The 20,992-nt window shown below is 44.1% G+C and overlaps 1 protein-coding gene across 1 annotated transcript; it reads right to left on the minus strand.

Annotated features, from left to right (window-relative positions):
• Positions 1 to 725: 725 nt before the first annotated feature.
• Positions 726 to 13,549, minus strand: LOC134872540 (protein sprouty homolog 3). The gene is given in 3 exon segments (XM_063895896.1): positions 726 to 2,335; positions 2,337 to 2,566; positions 12,863 to 13,549. Coding segments are annotated over 2 exon segments (915 nt in total). The 5' UTR covers positions 2,481 to 2,566; positions 12,863 to 13,549; the 3' UTR covers positions 726 to 1,564.
• Positions 13,550 to 20,992: the final 7,443 nt, after the last annotated feature.

Genomic DNA, 20,992 nt, shown 5'->3' on the forward strand with positions numbered 1-20,992 from the left:
TTCTTGTAGGATTTAAGTGGATCCATTGGCAAAAATTCAGTGGTGTAGTGAGCTCAAAAGCAGCCCCTTCATAGCTTCATTTGGCATGTTTTAACGCCATGTTTCTAAAGTAGCTCAGAACGGAAAATCCTTTTACATTTCCTGAAGACAACTGCAGTTCCTCAGACTCATTTTGAAGGAGTGGTTCAGTTTGATTCACCTGAAGCCTCACTGACAAATGCCGCTAAATCCGACACACTGTTCTTTTAGGAAGTGTTCTGAATATGGACCCTGGATTAAAAGTTCTCCCTCTGCAAACATTACTCTTGCATTGGAAAGTCTTCACTGCACGTCAATGGTGGCTGGATCGGTGTGAAATCTTCTCTTTTCCCACCATAAGATCATTCTGGATCGAGGTAACTGACTGCCTGAATTAGAACAAGACACATAGATGGTTCTCAGAAAAACAGCGTTTGATTCTAGGATGGGAGGAAAGTGGATTAAATGGAGGAAGATGGAGGCTGGGGGGCGGGGGGGGGGGGGGCAGTGACGGAGGTCGGTCAGAGGAGGGAGGCTGGCGACAGACTGACTTTGTGAAGAAACCCGACCAGACCCTCAGAGCTCCACTGCTAAAAATAAGACTTCTTCTGCTGACACACACACACAGCTTCTACATACACAGGTTGTTGTACTGTAGGAGGACACACACACTCACATACACACACACACACACACACACACAAACACACACACACACACACACACACACACACACACACACACACACTGCCTAGTGACAATGGATGCACCCTCCCTCCGGTTAAATAATCCCCATTCAGCTCTCGGCTGCTGGGGTAAACATTGTCCATCCTCACAGTGCTTTTCCTTTTACAAATAAGCTTAACAGCATTGAAATGCTCTCAGTCCGTACAGTGCATGGTCCCTTTTTTTGGTGTCTAACTGAGTGTCTTTGTTCTCACGTTATGCCTTGGTGCTTTGCTAAAAGTCCCAATAAGATATGCACCCCGGCACAATAGAGTTGTTTTCTGACAGTCATTGTGTCCTCAATCTCCCATGCTTCTTCTGACTCTCTTCTCTAGAGGACAGAAACTCTGTTGGCAGCGACCATACCCATCGCCACAGGCGTCTTTCCTTCCTGATTTGGTTCATTGCCTGCCTCTGTGCATTCCCTTTGCAGAGGGTGGGGAGGAAGGAGGTTAAACAATAAATAAATAGATTTGAATACGTCCCGATTAAACCACAGGAAGCGGAGAGGGGAGATTTCTGTCAGGAAGTCTGGGTTAAGGCTGTCCAGCAGAGCCCAACACCTATTTCTTCTTTTGAGACTTGACGTCTTCAACGTGAACAGGCACAGTAAAGCTTTGGTCCCTCTTGAGCTGGAGATGAAGTAAATCAAGGTACATTAGGTGAAGACTCTGCGGTTGGTTAGTTTGTTGGTTAGTTGGTTGGCATGGTATGTAGGTAGGGGGGTCACAATGTCAGCTGTGGCACTGTTGAATGGCGACAGCATGGCTTTGGCGAAGGCTTAGGGGAAACGGATTTACAAGGCCCCCATCCAGGCCTGTCATAACGGCTTCTCCAGGGCCTTGCTGCGGAGCGAGGGGGGACCAGGGTTTGGGTTAGAGGCGGAGATCTTGCGGCACACGGTGTTGGTGTTGCTGCACCTACACCCGGGGCGTGTGGTGCGGTCGTGGGCACACTGGCACAGGGCAAGGCACAGCCGGGCAGGGGGGTAGCAGCAGAGGCAGGGAAGGCATAGCGCCAGTAGCCCCATGGCGCTCCAGCGGGAACAAGCGTGAGCCGGGGCGCAGGAGCACGGCCGGTCGGCGCAGTTATCCTCGTCGTCCTGGGCGGAGCAGTGGTAGAACAGGCCTTTGACGCAGCACAGGCATGTGCCATACTCCACGGCGCTTTCGGCCGAGCACAGGCAGCGCTGTCCGCAGGCCCAGCAGGACGGCAGGCGGCGGGGGGCGCAGCACTCTCGGCACTTACAGCGCCCGCACCGCTCGCAGATGAACAAGTGGAGGCCCAGCTCGGCCTCGTCCTCCGTCAGGCCTTTACCGAAGGATGCGTCGGCTTTGAGTTCTCCTTTGGGCTGAGATCGCACCACCGAGCCGAGGCCAGAGTGAGAGGGGGTCAAACCTGCCAGTAGCCGCTGGTCCGAGTTGGCACTGGTCCGAGACATGGAAGAGCTTATGGTACTGGAACGACTCAAGTGGGATAAGTGAGCGTGCTGCTGCTGACTTTGGCTGCGGGGCAGGGCGGGGTTGAAGGAAGCCTGGGGGTAGTGGGGGTATACTCCATGAGGGTAACGGTCGTCATGGGCAAAAAAAAAAGCCAGACCCAGTCGCTGGTTCCAGCGCCACGGGTCTTTCCACATAGTCATTGTTGGCCCGGATGGCACGTATCTGGTCGAGTGACAGCACCTGCTGGAGGTCCAGGCTGTCCAGCTCCATCCTGAAGGGGTGAGCGGGGTCCATCCTGATGAGCCCGGCTGGGCGGCACCAGGGCTGCAGGCCGGGGCCGGGGCGAGCTGCTCCCAACACTCACGGCACATCAGATAAACCTGCAGAAAGGAGGGGGAGGGAAGCTCGTCAGTGAGGATGAATTTACCTTTAGAGGATTCAAAGCAAAGGATTGTGCATCCACAGTCTCAATTACATACAAGAACCATTTATTTCCATCTTTAATCAAGAACATCTTTGGTTACAGCCGGTCACTGAGCAGCAGCTGTGAGAAATAATCAATATATTGTGACGAAACATTAAAGGACCGGTTGTTGGGCGGACACTGTTTACTTCCGGTATCCGGTTGTTATTGTTACGTAGCTAATAATATATTGGAGACGTGAGTATAAGGAGTTACATACACCGTCTCCAACTCTCACTCATCGACGCGGCATTACTGCTATTGATATGTGTTTAATAACCAATAAACTTCAGAAGAATTGAATAAAATATCATAGAGAGAAGCGTCATGACTACGTGATCAGATGGCGACTAAAGGGCGAACCAGAACGCGCCCTGGACCCGCCTCCGTCAGCGTCAGCCAATGGAAGAAGACTAAATAAGAGACGGGGATACGCCCATGGGACGACAAGGGGCCAATAGGATCCGGCCCTGGAAGAAGACAGAAGACAGAGACTAGAGAGAGCTAACTGCTTCAGTGTGGACTGAGGAACAGGAGAATGGAGAGGGACCGCAGCTGTGTTTCCTTTGTAGAGTTATTATATCATTACATTAATATTGTTGTACTTTAAGGAAAGCTTCCTGGTCTACTTTAGACTAACTCTTGGTCCTCAAACTAGAACTTTAACAGAACAATCTTCACATCGAGGTTCAACACTTCTTGAAACGAGTGAAAAAGTCCAAACACCACAGATTACTTTCCAAAAAACGGATAAAGATGCACAACTCCCACACAACCACCAGCTACATGCACACTGAGGTTCTCCACTGCTCAGCTATTATTAGCCTGCCAGAGCCAGAGCGATACGACCATGAGATCCACTCTGTAATTTAGCATCTGTTGAGCACAGCTGCTGTAGAGGAAACCCACCTGCAGACAGAGAGCCTTACCATAGAGGAACTGTAGACTCACATTCTCATAAATCCACAGATGAGTGACCGGTGAACGAGTTCAGATTTCCTTATCTTATAAGTATCTGAATCCCATTTAGTAAACAAACATGGCAGAGAAATGCCTCAAGACATGAAAATCTGCCTTTTTTTTAAATCAAGAAATCCACTTTTGGGTTTTTCCTTGTGGACATTGTTTGTGGGTATTGGATGTTGGGTATTGTTATATTTTCAGAATAAATAGAACTCAACAAATCTGGAATCTCACAGACATTTTGGAAAGCTAAAGTATCTGCATTGTTACGACACAAAGGCTAACGAGAATACAGTTGGAAAAAATGATGAAAGCGAACTATTGTGATCGTGATTTGCTTTCTGCATGAGTTTGTACTCTAATGCATTGTGTACTCATTTTAATGCTTGGCAAAGATTGCAACTCCATGCATAAAAGCTCAATCAAAACTGCTTAGGAGTGGGGTAAATTCATAAGTAAAAAAACATGAAATTACATTTTTTAAAAGGTCCCAGTCGAGTGAAGTAGCAGCTGATTTGATTCCCTGCTCAGATGAGCCCTGAATAAAAAGACAGAACTCTTGAGATAAATGTTGCATTAGTATTTGTGTGTGTGTGTGTGTGTGTGTGTGTGTGTGTGTGTGTGTGTGTGTGTGTGTGTGTGTGTGTGTGTGTGTGTGTGTGTGTGTGTGTGTGTGTGTGTGTGTGTGTGTGTGTGTGTGTGTGTCATTTTAAAACACAATCTGATCCAACATGCAGAAATATTGTACACTCCTGCACACACACACATCCATACAGGCTCAAAGCTCCGCCCTGCCAAGTGGCCGAGGGGGAGAGAGAGAGCTGGCTTTCTCCTCACATGGAGCCGGTCCTCTCGGAGAGTAATGAGGCCAAATGGAAATGCATTAAAAGCAGCTCCGATCATGAGATTAGATGGAGCAGGAGGTAAGAGGGAGCAGCAGCAGTAACCATCTTAAGCCACTTGAATACAGATACGTTTATAATACGCTGTTAATGCATCAAAGACTTCCTGCCCAGACTGATGCTGCTCCTCTGCACCAGACACTTTTCAATCTATATTATTTTACTGCAAATGTGGTCTGCTTACTTCAAAGCTGTGTCCTACATGTTTCCAAATCAAAAAATTCACAAGCCAGGTGTTTGGATGCCATTTAAAGTGGCCCTAATATGCTCCTTTGCAGACCATTTACATGCACAGATACCTATAACACACTACAGGAAATATAAATTAAGCAAGTTGGCCTGCAGACATCAAACTAACTAGTTGTCTTCAATCATAACTTTGTCTTTTGACAACTGTTATCCACTTTATGTTATCCCTTGCTTCCTCATAAGTTTGATTTGTTGTCCTGCAAAGAAGTATTGCGTAACCAACCTGAGCAGTTTGCATGTGCAGCAGAGCAGATACTGATATCCAAAGATATGTAACAAACCATTTAACATATGCAAACCAACAACGATTAAAAATAAAATGAAAGGATGTTGAAGAATCGTGTTGTATTCACGCCCCCGATAAAGAGTTAAATAGTGAAAGTAAGAAGAAGACAAACAAGTGGCCTCAGGAAAGTGCAGAAGCAGTAAGAGAGGAGCTAACAGAAGGGACGGGGGATGAAACCCAAGAACGGCAATCCATCACTGGGAGGAAAGGAGACGTGATTAGAAAGCCGGACTGTAAAAACAAAAACCTCTTCCTGTCCTCGAGGCTTTCCAAGGTGCTCTACCCTGCAGCATTTCTCTGTTTATCTCTCAGACCCCTCCTTCCAGAGGACCGGCCATAAGAGGAGCAGATAAGGAGGCTCAGGTTGGTTTAGATGAGGATGCATTTTCAAATTAGTCCAAGGAGAGAGGAGAAGTCCTGGTGACTAATCTCATCAGGCAGAGCGGTGTCTGCAGCTACTCTGCCCGCCTATCTGTCCATCTAATTGTTGAAAAGAAGAGGCCTGCCATCCATTTACATGACCTCATTTTTACTTACTGGCTGAGCTGATGCTTCCTGCAAGTCATGTCTGAAAAGTTTGAGTGAGGCAAGATGTAGTGGAGCAATCAAGTCAATGGAACGACTACTGGGAAGATCTAGTTTCACCTTGATATGAATTCAGAAAGGTTTTGTTACAGGCCTTAAAGCGTGTTGCATCGGCTAAATCTTTCGGTGGGTCAGAGTTTTCCTGTTTTGGCAAGAGAGGGCATCTGTGTTGTCAAAATAATCTAAAAACTGTTTTGATATCAACATTTCTAAAAGCTCTGAGCAATAACACGTGACACATCTTCTTTGTAGCATCCTTGTTGTCTCCACATTGACATCCTTGGCTAAATGTAATCATATTCTCCATTGTTTATTACTGTTAGTTAATCGACCGACCTATAGTGTTAATGAAGGACTGTTTTTCAGCTAAAACCAAACCTTAAAGGACACTTTTAAGCTCCACACATTTGTAATCTGCACTTTGTATGTATTTATTTAACAACTGACTGACCAAATGGTTAATAGATTAATCAATAGGGGGGGGGGGAATATGTCTCAATGGCCCTGATATAAGCATGACCACATGACCTGAATTGGCTGCACTGATTGGCTGCACTGAGAGCTCCAGTTGTTTTGGGAAGTGATGCTCAGTGTGGGGAGTGTCTGTTATCAATCCTCTGGCAACAACAGCTGGGATGATAGTGTGTTCGTGTGTGTGTGTGTGTGTGTGTGTGTGTGTGTGTGTGTGTGTGTGTGAGAGAGAGGAGGGTGGAGGGTGAGGCAGGCAGAACCCTCTCACATAACAAGTGAGGGCATTTTGTGGATTTTTTTAATGTCCGTGTGTTAAATGTTCCTGTGTGGAGTCTTCTGTGATGGGGACCCTGTCTTGTTTGTTTGTGCATGCAGGTAATGCGATACACAACCCTACCGACGGTGTCACGTTATTCCACTGATCAACAGGTGGCGGTAACATGCACAGATATGCTGCAATGCGCCAACAAAGCCAGGGAAGAAGAAGACTGCAAATAAATTTCACAATGCTTTAAATCTACTCTGCAAATCAACGATCCTTTGTAAGACCTCGAGGATAGCCTTCAAACAATGCATTCTGGGAGGAAAAACTCCACAATGTGTGTGTGATGTCTGAGGTTTGCATGGATACATCTTACAGTTAATGGAAGTGAAACCTCCGCCAAGCTTTGGTTTGTTTCGGGGGATACAGTCACATTTTTCACTTATGACCTTGACAGAAACTCCTCAGATACGCTTTAATGAACTACTCCAAATGTTCCCTGTCACCTTCTGGAAATAACAAGAAGCTACTTTTTAAGATCATATTTGAAAAACAGGATGGTGGTTTAGGGTTAAATCTGAACCAACACGGTTCAATTAGGAGAGGAGACATCTACAGAGAAAGGAAGAAGGGAGGAGAGGCACCGTTTGTAAGATATTAAAGGTTTTAAATGTATCGTGATTAATTTCCAAAACATTGCATGGGTGTAAAGTGTGAAAATGAGAAGCACATCTAACCGAGAGAGAGAGAGAGAGAGAGAGAGAGAGAGAGAGAGAGAGAGAGAGAGAGAGAGAGAGAGAGAGAGCTGGTGTTTCAAGAGGCCGTCAGTAACCTGAGGATGGACCTTTGTGCTGTGGGAGTATCAGTAATGACTGAGCCTCTGCCCTCACACACACACACACACACACACACACACACACACACACACACACACACACACACACACACACACACACACACACACACACACACACACACACACACACACACACACACACACACACACACACACACACACACACACACACACACTGCATACTCTGTGCTGCCAGTTTGACAAGGGTCCTCTGTCTGAAGTGTGATGTTGTGTAATGCTGTTTGGATGGAAAACGGATATTTCTTGTCTTAATTTCACGCAGTTTTATTATTAAGTTGACGTCTAACTGCTTTGGATTGTAAACTTTTTTTTCTCCCAACCTAAAACTTATGACGAACAACTTTTGGAAGTTAGATCTGATTTGAAATGTCAGAAGGAAACAGAAACCTCTTAACGGCGCTGATCCCTCGTCTCTGACTCCCTAACTTCCGCTGAGTCTGGACCGACCTGCCGACGGTCGATGGGGTTTTAATGGACGGAGCGTCGCTGCGTCTCTCCCCGGTGACATCATGCTTTCAAGCTATTTTAAAACTGACTGCGGTGACCCTTGGCCTTGGAATGAGGAGGGGTTGCCCTCGGCTCTCCTCTCCTTTCCTGTTGACGTCTCCTCTATCCTCCCTTCCTCTCATTTCTCACCCTATCCTCTCTCCCCCTCACATCACCTTCCCTCCCTCCTGTCATCCCTTTCTTTTCTCTGCTGTCCGAAACCTCCACTCCCTTTTACTTTTCTGGCTCTTCTCTCAATTAGTTTTATTTCGGAGCAGAGCGTGGATAAGTTTAAAGCAACAACATTTGGAGAATTTATTATTTATCTTCACTTCAAGAATATCAGTGAGACTGTTTGGCATTCAGAGAAGTAAGAAAAGCCAGCTGTGAAACAACTCCACAAGTCAAAGTTCCCTCAGTGCAATACCACTCCCACGACATACTTGATACACATGCTCTGTGTTCTTTTACCGTGCACTTGTTCATTTAACTTTAACATGGTTACATATGCTGTAAACTCTGTCTGACATGATAGTCTAAATGCAGTTTTCCCACAAACTTCCCCACAGTGCCAGGACATTAATGTCTAAAGCAGATGCATGAAGGAATTGACTCTAAAGAATATCTGAATATATTGTGTCTGCATCAACATTGCAATGTCTGCATGTGCATTAGTGACATCACAGTCCTCTAACACAATTTTTTTGCTGCTTGAAAACAAAAGGGCATTTCCTCTGATGCAAGAGGCATTGCTCTGATTAAAGCTTCTTGGATACACACAGTGTGTTGCTAGGTAAAGCAGGATCTGCATGCACAGCCAATCACTGTGATGCATTCCCACAACCTGATATTTGTCTTGTAAAAAGATATGCAACTTGATTGTATGCAAATATTTTTGGCTACCGGAAAGATGATGTTGATCAAAATTGGTGATCGCCATCTGGTGAACACTTCTTTATTTTATTGCGCTACATTTGCTCTGCACATTACATGATACAAGGTTTCTTCTACTCAGTGAGATATAGAATAACCCTTCAAGATAAAAATTGTCGTGCATACAAATGCTGAGCCTGCTTTACAAGGCCTCACTATATTAGCTGTTAGTTCTGTTATTAGCCAAGCAGGACGGTGTTGCTAACAGCTGTCACATCATCAGCCATCGCTACAGGAAAGCATTCGTGCTGATCTCTCTGCTGCATGTTTTAATGACGTTGATTTTGTCAAAGATTCTTTTTAATGTTGCTATTTTCACACAGGCTTGAAGTCTCGTGAGCTTTTATGAGGATTGGTAGAGCTGCTCATTAGAATAACCATGCATAATTTAACTTATTGAGTCTATATTCTGTGATGTACATACGATCTGCACTATTTAACAAAATACCCGCTCTATTTCACCATTAAAACTACTCTGCTTTTTTTGCACTACTTGTTAGTTTTATTTATTATTTCTATTTCTAATTTATTATTTTGTTTTGTGTCCTTTTATAATATGTTGTAGTGTTGGAGGAGCTCAGAGACCTCGGGATATTGTGCCCATGATAATAAAAACCCTTGAACAACAGCATTCATAATTTTAAAGAAAATCCAGGAACTAAAGTCAGCAGTTTAGGAGCGCTTCATGATTTTGATGATGACTGTTATTAGAATCTTTCTGAAGAACACATTTAATATCCATCTTCAAAACTTTTGACTACAATACTGCAAGGTTTTCTGGGTACGTATGACTGTGTATGAGGGGCCCGTCAGGCACTAAGACCCAGGGGCCTTCCTCCCGATGCCCTCCGGGAGCACAGCGGGATTGAATGACAATAAACTGGATGAGATACCGGATGTGCCGAATCTGACCCCAACGGAAAGACTGAAATAGACACTGCAGACCAGCAAGTCCAGGCAGAGGGGAGAGGGGGAGGGGGGGGAGGAAGGAAAAGAGGAAGAATGAGTGAGGGATGGTGATAATAATAATGATAAAAAGAAAGGGATGTAGAGCCAGAGATAAGAGAAGTCAAAACAAGAGAAGGAGAGCGTGAGAGAGTAGAGGAGGAAGTGGGTTTGGAGATGATTTGATGCATGTTCTCCCACAATGTCCTCCAGATATCCATGGAACAATACACACAAGCTAAATACAAAACATAATGAGAGGCATGTTTGATTAAATTAAATCCTGAGTTTGCTTTTGATTCAAAATCTTTCCAGGGATTGTTTTTCCTGAAGAATTAGATGTCAATATCTAACGCTGACCGTATCGTGTCAGAATTTCTTAATCACAAGCACTTTTCGCCTCTCTATTAGTGGCTTTAGTTGAGCAACATATTACAAGGTCTCTAGGTGTTTGGACCGGGTCTTCTGTTAAGTTTAACTTCAGGTTTTTGGTCTCATGAACTTGGTTAAAATGAAAGTTTTCCCTCCGGTAAAAACTTTATCAAAGTTCTCAAACATCAGTTGCCTTTTTCCTGAGTCTGGATTGGTTCGGTGTATATTTCCACAAAGTGTATCCAACACCATGTGCAGTGCAAAGGCAACTATGGTATATTGGTAGTTAAATAACAAGTGAGAAGCAGCAGGAAGAAGTCCACAGTATAGGCAAATAGAGGAAGGTGAACATTTGAACTATTACTGAACTTATAGTTGATCAATTCTTGGCCCTTCTAGAGTCTTGGTGTAGACCAAATATCCACTGATGGATCCCTAAAAAAAGCAGTGATTCCCACAGTGCTGACACCTCTATGGGGAGTTAAATACGGAGTCATAAACTCAACTTAATCCCCGAAGCACTAACAAAACACACGCCTGCAGTTCCCTTTATCACAGTCCTTCCATGAGGGAAAAAATACAATAAAACATGTCATCAAAGGAGTCCATGAATCTTCAGATGAGCCTGATTTATTTATTTCCATGCATGAGTAATTGCTTTCAACTCCTGTCTCTGTACTTCTATCCGTTCTTAAATATATCAAGGCTTCCTGTACAGTATTTGGTTGGTTTTGAGCTCCAGATGTTATTGTTTTAAAGCATTATCTTAACTGGAAGTGTGAGTAAGTCAGATTGTATAGAAGTCTATGAGAAAATGACCTCAGTAACCTTTTCTTAACGAGTTCACTGACTGAGACCAGTTAAGACCAGGGTTGAGTGACAGGTGGGTGTTTTCATTCTGCTACTCTAACCCTGTCACTGTGTGTTTCCACTTCAACAAAGTTTTGGTAGCACTTCGGCTCTCGACTCACAAACTCGAGTCTTCATTAGTCTGCAAACCACTGGGTGACGTCACTGTGGCGCTGCAGTCTTTAGTCTGATCCTGCAAAAACTGTCTAACTTAAAATGTATTTGTTATGGACTTTCTGTACAGCAGCGAAGTCTGGCAATAGTTCTCCACTCTTTATTTTTCCATATTCGATTATTAATACTCTAAAGAAGTCGTGTTGTAGGTTTTCTTTGTGACAAAGTCTAGATCTCTTCTCTCTCACTCCACAAGTGTGTGGTTGTGTGTAGTGCATTAGCTCTGCTGTAGTATGACGATCCATCCACACCCCCACCCTCTTCTCTCTCCACCCATCCATTTCATCATTCGTTCATCTATACGCCATATTCCTCCGCTCCACACATACTGTGCCTTTTTGCTACATCCATCCACCCACTCCTGCATCCATCCATCTATCTATCTATCTATCTATCCATCCACCCATCCACCCATCCATCCACCCATCCATTCATCCATCCACCCACCCATCCATCCATCCATCCATCCACCCACCCCTGCATCCATCCATCTATCTATCTATCCATCCATCATCCACCTATCCCTCCATCCACCCATCCACCCATCCATCCATCCATCCATCCACCCACCCATCCATCCATCCATCCATCCATCCATCCACCCACCCACCCATCCATCCATCCATCCCTCCACCCACCGCTGGTCAATCCTTCCGCCTAACAATACCACTCCTCTCATCCACCCGCCCCTCCAGTCCCACCCCAGCGGAGATGGGTATTGACTTCCTGCATCCGACCTTGAGGACAATCAATCCCAACCTCACATGTCCCCATCACTGACACACACACACACACACACACACACACACACACACACACACACACACACACACACACACACACACACACACACACACACACACACACACACACACACACACACACACACACACACACACACACACACACACACACACACACACACACACACACACACACACACACACACACACACACACACACACACACACACACAGCTAGATCAGTGTGTGTAACATGCAGTCAACACATCTATATAGACACTTTCACGTGTTTCATTGATTTAAAAAAAAGCGTGCTAAAAGTCAGCAAACTTTCTCTGGAAAAACCCAAACTGAATGTCACTGTTCAGACTCATAAAGTTTCATCATGATTTATCCACCCTCACTCATATGAAACTGAAAGCTCAGACCAATCTGTCCACCAGGGGTTCACGATTTACAAACCCATCCTTCCTCGACTATTTCCCCACCCATAAACCCGGGCAAGAGTTGGAAACAGGGCAGAGAAAGACATCTGATTACCAAAGCCTTTCTATAAAACACCAGCTGTATAACCAAACCCTAACAGGGAATTTAAGCCACCAGATAATCAGGATGCACCTTTTGCTCCTCTTTTTTGTTCCTGCAGAGAATTTAAATCTGTTTGAAGGGGAATAAATCAGGTTCCTCTCCTCTGCAGACGTGTTTCATCTCAGTTTGATTTGAAGTTAAGAAAGTAACCAAAACCTACAAACTTGTTGTGCATGCAGCAAAATAGAATTTTTAGCAATGCTTCCATAAAAATAGAGCTTGTTTGTTGCAAAAATGTATGAACATCCTGTCCACATGCATCTGGTTTCCACCGAGTGTTCAGAGCCAGGAAAAGGTGTCTTGTATACGATCAAGAGCCATACTTTTCATCCCACATTACCACACTAAATCTCTCCAGTATTTCTGCAGGAAAGACTTTACACTGCGGCCTCAAACATTATAGATACATGGCAAAGCTAATTCGTATTTCATAAAGAAATCCCTTATGGAACTTTTTCCTCCAAGGTCACACAGATCACCAACAGTTCATCAGCAGATCGGATGGCGACAGGATGAATTTATGATTACCTCTGATTAGTGGGAGATCCATTCTGCGGCGTGCTGGAGCCTCCTGGATCAGCGTGTGTGTGACAAATAAACTCACCAGTACTCCCAATATAATATCCCTTTAAATCACTTATCAGTTAACTTGTCCTTAACGCACTTTTTTAGATACTTTATGTGACTGCAGGAGGTTCCTTAAATGAAATCCTCCTACAGCACTTTTTAAGGATTACTGTCTTAAGAAGGGGAGAGTTTGGGGAGTAAGAAGGGCTGGGAGGATGCTCTTTCTCAGCGTGACGCGCCCTCCTCCTCCTCCTCCTCTTCTTCTTCGTCCCGTAGTTCTTCCAGGGGCGCTCTGTTCCCGGTACTCCCTCCTCCTACACCTTCCAAAAAAAGCAACCAGTCCCTCTATGCACGCTGCATGGAAGAGGAGCCACTCTCTCTGTCCGAGCTGTAAGGACATTCGAGTTGCCAGAGATGCTCGTGGTGCAGGGATCCTGTGCACAGTTTCTGCCGGCTGGGAGAAAGTGTCCTCGATTGCAGGAGGAGAAAAAGTATCTCCATGCAGAGCAGGAGGGGCAAGTGCAGGATATTTGTGGAGAAGATGCTGAATAGGAAACTGCACTTCTGAAGATGTAATGCAGAACTTTTAGAGAAAGAAATCTTCCCTTTTTTCTGCTCTGAATATGTTTCTTTCCCCGTCCGGCTGTAGTTTCCTCTCCTCTCCCCGAGAGATGAATGACTGAGAGCTGGATGCACTTTCTCTCCCTCCCTCTCTCTCTCTCCCTCTCTGTCTCACACACACACACACCCCTCCTCTTCTGTCTCTCTCTGCCCCCTCCCTCTCCCATTACTGAATTCAATTCTGCTCTATGAACATGACAGGGCAGAAGCAAGTGTGTCTTTCTGTCTGAAATCTTTTTTATTTTCAGATAAAAGAGGGTGCTCTGGACTTCAGAGGTCCAGATTAAATCCAGATTATGTATCAGCTGTCTTGTTTCCTTTTGTTCACTCTCCATCCTGTTACTGCTCCTGATCCAGGGCCAGTGGGACCACACAGAAGAATAAATGTGCTCCACCAGCCACTGATAGCTGCTAACTCTCAAGTAGCAAGCTAGCAAGCTCAGTCACTCGCTCGATAACTAAAATAATCAGTGTCCAAAATCACCGCTTATGATCTACTTTGTGTGTTGTAATCTTGCCCTATGTTTGTGTTTTCTTATTTTTTAAATGGTCTTACTTATATTTCTCATTCTAATTCTTAAAGCCGAGTGTATTCTCTCTGCACAGTCATGACGTTAATGTCAGTTGGGGATTTTTCCAAAAGTCTTAACATGCTTTTGTACTTCGTGAGTCGTTTTATAAACAAAAAACCATACATTTGCTGTGTATTGTAGCAATTGCAGAGGTGAAATGCTGCCCCCTATCTCTAAGGAGCAGGTGTTTCACAAGCTGCACAAAGCACCTTTAAACCCTGCTCCACACATTCAGGCAGGACTGTACTTCAGGCTCGAAGAGGAAAGGGAGGAGACTTTGTTTCATTCATTAATCTGTTCCATAAGGACAAGTGACATCACTGCTCGACTGTAATATGAGCCTCTTCCTTTGTGTGTGTGTGTGTGTGTGTGTGTGTGTGTGTGTGTGTGTGTGTGTGTGTGTGTGTGTGTGTGTGTGTGTGTGTGTGTGTGTGTGTGTGTGTGTGTGTGTGTGCTTTTGTCTCTTTCTGTCTGTGCCCTTACTCAGCAACTTGCAACCATCCGGACTAAAGCAAGACACACCAGTGTAGGCGTACAAGTGTACACACACACACACACACACACACACACACACACACACACACACACACACACACACACACACACACACACACACACACACACACACACACACACACACACACACACACACACACACACACATTAAAGTAACCGGACACTGGTCCCTAATGGGGGTGGGGGGGAGCTCTGTTTCCTGTTGAGGAAAATATCTGAGATGAAACAAACTGCTGATAGAGACACACTGAGGGAGACAAAGAAAATGTGATTATCTCAAATAAATCTGTGTTTTCTTTGTTGAATAGAGACTTTATAAGGTATTAACAGCTATTCCTCTGAATTTATTCAACATTTGTTTCTGTCTTTATGATTTAATGTGTTAAAAGCTAATATAAAAACAATTCAAATGTCTGGTTGGGGAGGAACAACCAGAGCAATGTATCCTTGTCTAACTGATATCTTACTAAAAGTCATTATTTTATATATGTTTTAATTATATGAAGAGAAATAAAAAATAATAATAATCTAAATTATGAATTTGAACCTATATATTCATTTTAAATAATTGTAAATATATATATTTATTTAGAAAGAGCATGCTTTTCAATCCTGCCAACAGGGTTTGGAGTTAATTCAGTAAAGTAATTATTGCACTTTTGATTTCCAAACCTTCATTACATATTTAAAAGCTTATATTGGTAGGTGTTTTATATTATAGAGTATTATTTCATCTACTGTTTATTATAAATTCTATTGAAATGTGTTTCAGTGATAGAAAACTGTAGCTTTTCTCTGTATAATTTTACTCAGAGTGCTTTCCATGTTTTAACAAACTAAACAAATTGAGACCCAGTGAGTGGGTACATTCATCTTTTTGGGGACCGATCTCCCGAAACATGTTCTCTCTAACATGCAACTTGCATGCCAATTAAGCAAAAGCAGAGAGAGAGAGAGAGAGAGAGAGAGAGAGAGAGAGAGAGAGAGAGAGAGAGAGAGAGAGAGAGACGGGTAGATGTTCTGGGTCAGGCAGGGATCAATGTCAACTGGCCTGGTTAACAGCATACAGCTGACAAAGTCATTCATTTCTGCCGGCGCTCCACTCTGGAAGCTCTCTTCCTAGTGTGTGTGTGTGTGTGTGTGTGTGTGTGTGTGTGTGTGTGTGTGTGTGTGTGTGTGTGTGTGTGTGTGTGTGTGTGTGTGTGTCATTGTGCTGCAATAGCAAATGCCTGCTGGATGGGAGGAGGCGTCCCACCCAAGAAGCACATGGGTGTCAACTTACACAACACATTACAGTATGTCTCTCACGTGAGCCACACTGTGTGCACACACACACACACACACACACACACACACACACACACACACACACACACACACACACACACACACACACACACACACACACACACACACACACACACACACACACACACACACACACACACACACACACACACACCATCATCTTATAATAACTGTAGTCTTCTGTCATGCATTTATTTGCCCCACCACCTTTATCAGTGCACAGCTGAAACCAGAACACAGTTTTGGATCAAATTGTGGTGAATCAAAAAATGGACACCCCTACATAAATGGAACGGTCCACATTTTTTGTTATCATGTAAAAGTGGCGGGGGTTTTTTTGTTTCGTTTTTTGATATTTCTTCCTTCACTTTGGTTGTTGGTGCCTCTTACAAAGCAAAAACACCTCGTAATTGTTGCAGATATTTGGCTGCGGGGAGGAGAAGAGCCACCGATCCATTAACTGACCAGGCCCAGCTTGATTGGCTCCGGACAAACCCCCTGAAATAGCCGGATTGGCTGCCGGCCAAGCGCCCATTTCCTGTGTGTCTGAGAGGAGCTCCAGCCACCGGGGCTCAAATGCATTTCCTGACTGTGTATGAAAGTTTTATTAATGACCAGGAGTGCATCAGCAGCCGTGCCCACACTCACTCATCAAGGGAGAGAGAGGAAAGGATGATGGGAGTGAAAATGAGTTGCAGAGAGACACAGTGTTAGGGGGGTGGGGGGGGGGGGAAGAGAGTGTGGGAGACGCTGATGGATGGATCAGGAGATGGGGAGATAGAATTAAGTGAAACAAAGCAGAGGCCAGACATTGAAAGAGAAATAGAGGATTTCTCTAGGCTCACTGCCTTCAGTATCTCTTACAGCGTAACTTCATTACACAGCGAGACACTGCAGGACGCTCAGAGCACCTCTCCGTGTTGTGACTCATTATTTTTCCTGAATATACAAATGTCTGGAGCCATATACAGTTTATGACAGACAGAAGAGGAGGAAACTCAGCTAAATAAATAGTGAACAACTGTATTTTTCAAAGAACTCCGACGTTGAGAATATTTTCATCCAGTTCTAATGATGACTTTATTCTGCATTGTTTGTTGACTGAAGACCTCTTATCACTCCAGTGGACACAACGCATCAGCAGTATTAAAGATCATTAAAAAGGAACTCAATACACACCTGAAAACACACTTCTTGGGGTTAGGGCGTAAACTGGATCTACAGTATGTGGAGTTTGTTGACAAATTCTTAAATCCTCTAGAATAACTTGTGTAAAGAAAATCATGTTTCCCTTGTTTAAAAATAAATGTGAAAAATACTGTAAATAAGTAACGACTCGACTGGACTTTTTAAAAAACTTAAAACATAGTGACATAACTATGGAACAGTCGCACTTCTATTGGCTAGCGCTCCAACACGTCCCTAAAGCAGTTGACCAATCACAACAGAGCCGGCCAGCTAACCAATCAGAGCAGATTGGGCTCTGGTTTCAGACAGAGGGTGAAAAGAGGTCCTGCAGCACAGGCAGTATGAGAAAAATAAAGAGCTGTTTGAACATTAAAGCATGGAGACATGTCCCAGGAGAGACTCTACATACTGATATACACCTGAACATCAGCAGGAGAGGACTCTTTAAAGTAGAGACGCTACATACTGATATACACCTGAACATCAGCAGGAGAGGACTCTTTAAAGTAGAGACACTACATACTGATATACACCTGAACATCTGCAGGAGAGGACTCTTTAAAGTAGAGACACTACATACTGATATACACCTGAACATCAGCAGGAGAGGACTCTTTAAAGTAGAGACACTACATACTGATATACACCTGAACATCAGCAGGAGAGGACTCTTTAAAATAGAGACGCTACATACTGATATACACCTGAACATCAGCAGGAGAGGACTCTTTAAAGTAGAGACGCTACATACTGATATACACCTGAACATCAGCAGGAGAGGACTCTTTAAAGTAGAGACACTACATACTGATATACACCTGAACATCAGCAGGAGAGGACTCTTTAAAGTAGAGACACTACATACTGATATACACCTGAACATCAGCAGGAGAGGACTCTTTAAAAACATGTACTGTATGCTTGGGAAGGTACCTCACCAGGAGAGAAACACCACCTTTCATCACTCAATGAAACCTGAATGGAGAGCTTCAGATGGAGGAGCTTAATTACATCAAATGGAGGAAAGAAGAGAGCTGTCAACGCTTTCCTGGCAGGGTGGAGAGACAGAGAGATGGAGGAAGAGAGAAAGTGGTGACAGGTGGAAAACTGAAAACATCCAGACTGATTAGATGCAACCTGGAGTCGTCTGAGAAAACCCACGAGGGTTCTCTCACTGTCCTATCGGGCTCGGGGAGTAATGGATTACATGCAGGGGAGTTACATCATCAGGAAGCTTTGAGTTTAAATACCTGGAGTTTATCTTTTATTTCCATCAGTTTAGCTGCACAAATGCCTGGCTGTGCCACAGGGTGAAGTGGGGGGTTGGTGAGGATTTTTGGTGTGAACCCATGTGCGTGCACACACACACACACACACACACACACACACACACACACACACACACACACACACACACACACACACACACACACACACACACACACACACACACACACACACACACACACACACACACACACACACACACACACACACACACACACACACACACACACACACACACACACACACACACACACACACACACACACACACACACACACCGACCTCACAGTCAGGCAGGGGGCTTCAGTGGGTCGCTGACCCCAGGCATGGGGCCTGGTTTCTGGCAGAGAGGGGTCGATAGGCCTGCCTGTGTAGGGCGAGGGGGTCAATAAGGGCGAAAGGCAGAGAAAATGAGATTTTCTTTTGCATTATTGGTTTACTTCACATATTCTCCATAAATAAGTTGAAAATGACCTTCTTTCACAATTCCTTTTTGGCATACTTTGTTATTGATTAGGCAGTGGCCTCCTATTGGTTTCTGAACATGAGGATGTGTGTTATTTCTGCTGCATTTCTATAAAATGATTTCCTGTATAGTCTCAGTCATGCATGTGAAACACAGATCTGTTCAGTGGATATAAAACAACTCCAATCTGTTTTTGCACTCACATATTTTCATACCTTTTAGGCTTAATTTGGTTTATTGTCGTTACGAATCAGCTGTTTCTTTCTGTCCTTCATCTTAGATCTCCTTCAACTTTCAAAAAGTCGGATTACATTTTCTCTTCAGTATCCTCTCCAACTGTCCCGTCATCAAGCAGCCACCTTGTGCTGATAAATCTTCCCTTTTCTTGTTTTGTTTTTTTCCAATATTAATATAATACTTCCATTCATGCCAATTAAGTGTATTGATCTGATTATAGAGAGAGAGGGTGAGAGGGGGAGGCAGACTGGGGGAGCGTAATGGGGCAGCATTGATTATGGCTGTTAACTCTGGCTCTTTGATGTGGATAATGCAGTCTCCCTCTTCCTGCCTCTGCACTGCCTTTACTCTCTAAAACCCCCGGGCCATAGAGGAGATTGGGTTTACAGAGAGAGAGGGAGAGGAAACGTCAGACTTCGCTTAAATGTGACAGAAGTGATGTAGAGAGAGGAGAGAGCATGTGTGAGAAAATGTGTCAAAATATGTAAATGTGCAGAGGGAAAGAAACTGTTGTTTGTTTGAAAGAAAGAGCAAAGTTGTAGATTGTTCTCTCCAGCTGTTTTAACAAAATGCCCCAAAAAAGGTCCCAAAAAAGTCACAAAAGACATCCTTTAAAGTCTCTAAAATGCAAAGATTCAGGTTAAATAGTTCCCTGAGATCTTTAGATGTTGCATTGCAAGATCTTGCCGTAATTGGAATAAATTCACCTATTGCATGTATGCCACATAGATCAGGACGGTGGAAAAAATGCTGCATGGTCTAAAATGTTATTTCATGGGCCATTAAAAAGTGTTTCAAAAGTTTAACCACGTGACACATGCATCTAGCAACTAAAATAATGACTTGTCCATTGAAAGCAAAGTAGGGAGAAGTGTCAGTGACTCCTTGATAATAATCTGATGTAGAGATACGAATCAAATAAACAGAAACCATATTTTTATAACCAATTAAACTTAAAGTCATTTTCATGCAAACAAAGTTCTAAATATGTTGTTTACAGCCTCAGAACTATGCAGATTTCTTGCTTTTTTATCATATATACGTGAATATATTTCAGTTTTAAACATAAGACGTTTAAAGGCCTCACCACGGACTGTCGGAGGAAAATGTTTCACTATTTTCTGACATTTTACAGACCAAACCATGAATCGAGAAAATGCTCTGCAGATTATTGGATAATAAAAAGTCCCTCTCTGCATGTCCTGTGTTTGCTCCTGGTTGTGTGTGAGGACAGTGATGATGGCGTGTGTGTGTGTGTGTGTGTGTGTGTGTGTGTGTGTGTGTGTGTGTGTGTGTGTGTGTGTGTGTGTGTGTGTTTCCTCTGTGGCCATGTGGGCTTCGGGAACAGTGACTGAAGTCAAAATGGTTGACGAGGAGCCAACTGAGCCAAGCCCTACAGAGCTGCGATGACCTCATTCTGTGTCTCTCTGCTCCATCAGATCCACTCACTGACCCCGAGCCAGGGGAGGGTGCAGAGGGGAGGGGGGGGGCGCCCTCTGCTGGAGACCCAGGTACAGACACACTCTCTCACACACACACACACACACACACACACACAGGGGAGGAAAACTGCACACTTACCCGCAGCGACACCCGGTGTCCACCAGGCCATTCTGCTCCAAACTCCTTTTCGGTCCTTGTTAGGATAGTTTTTGTTCAACAGACAGACAAAAATCAAGCTATGCATGCAGTTTCTACAGTGACGTCACTAGTGTTTAATACTATGGTCATGCAAAGTACCTTACCTTGTTAAATAAATAGAGTAAAAGGTCGATTTGTTCCTAATATCTTGTACATTACTTGAGTAAATGTACTTGGTTAAGTATGGGATGCAGCGGTGAGTCTCTTTGCTTTTCTCCACATGCATGCACGGATACACTTCTGCTGATAGAGGGA

This window comes from Eleginops maclovinus, chromosome 11 (genome assembly GCF_036324505.1).
Source record: "Eleginops maclovinus isolate JMC-PN-2008 ecotype Puerto Natales chromosome 11, JC_Emac_rtc_rv5, whole genome shotgun sequence".
NCBI lineage: Eukaryota > Metazoa > Chordata > Actinopteri > Perciformes > Eleginopidae > Eleginops > Eleginops maclovinus.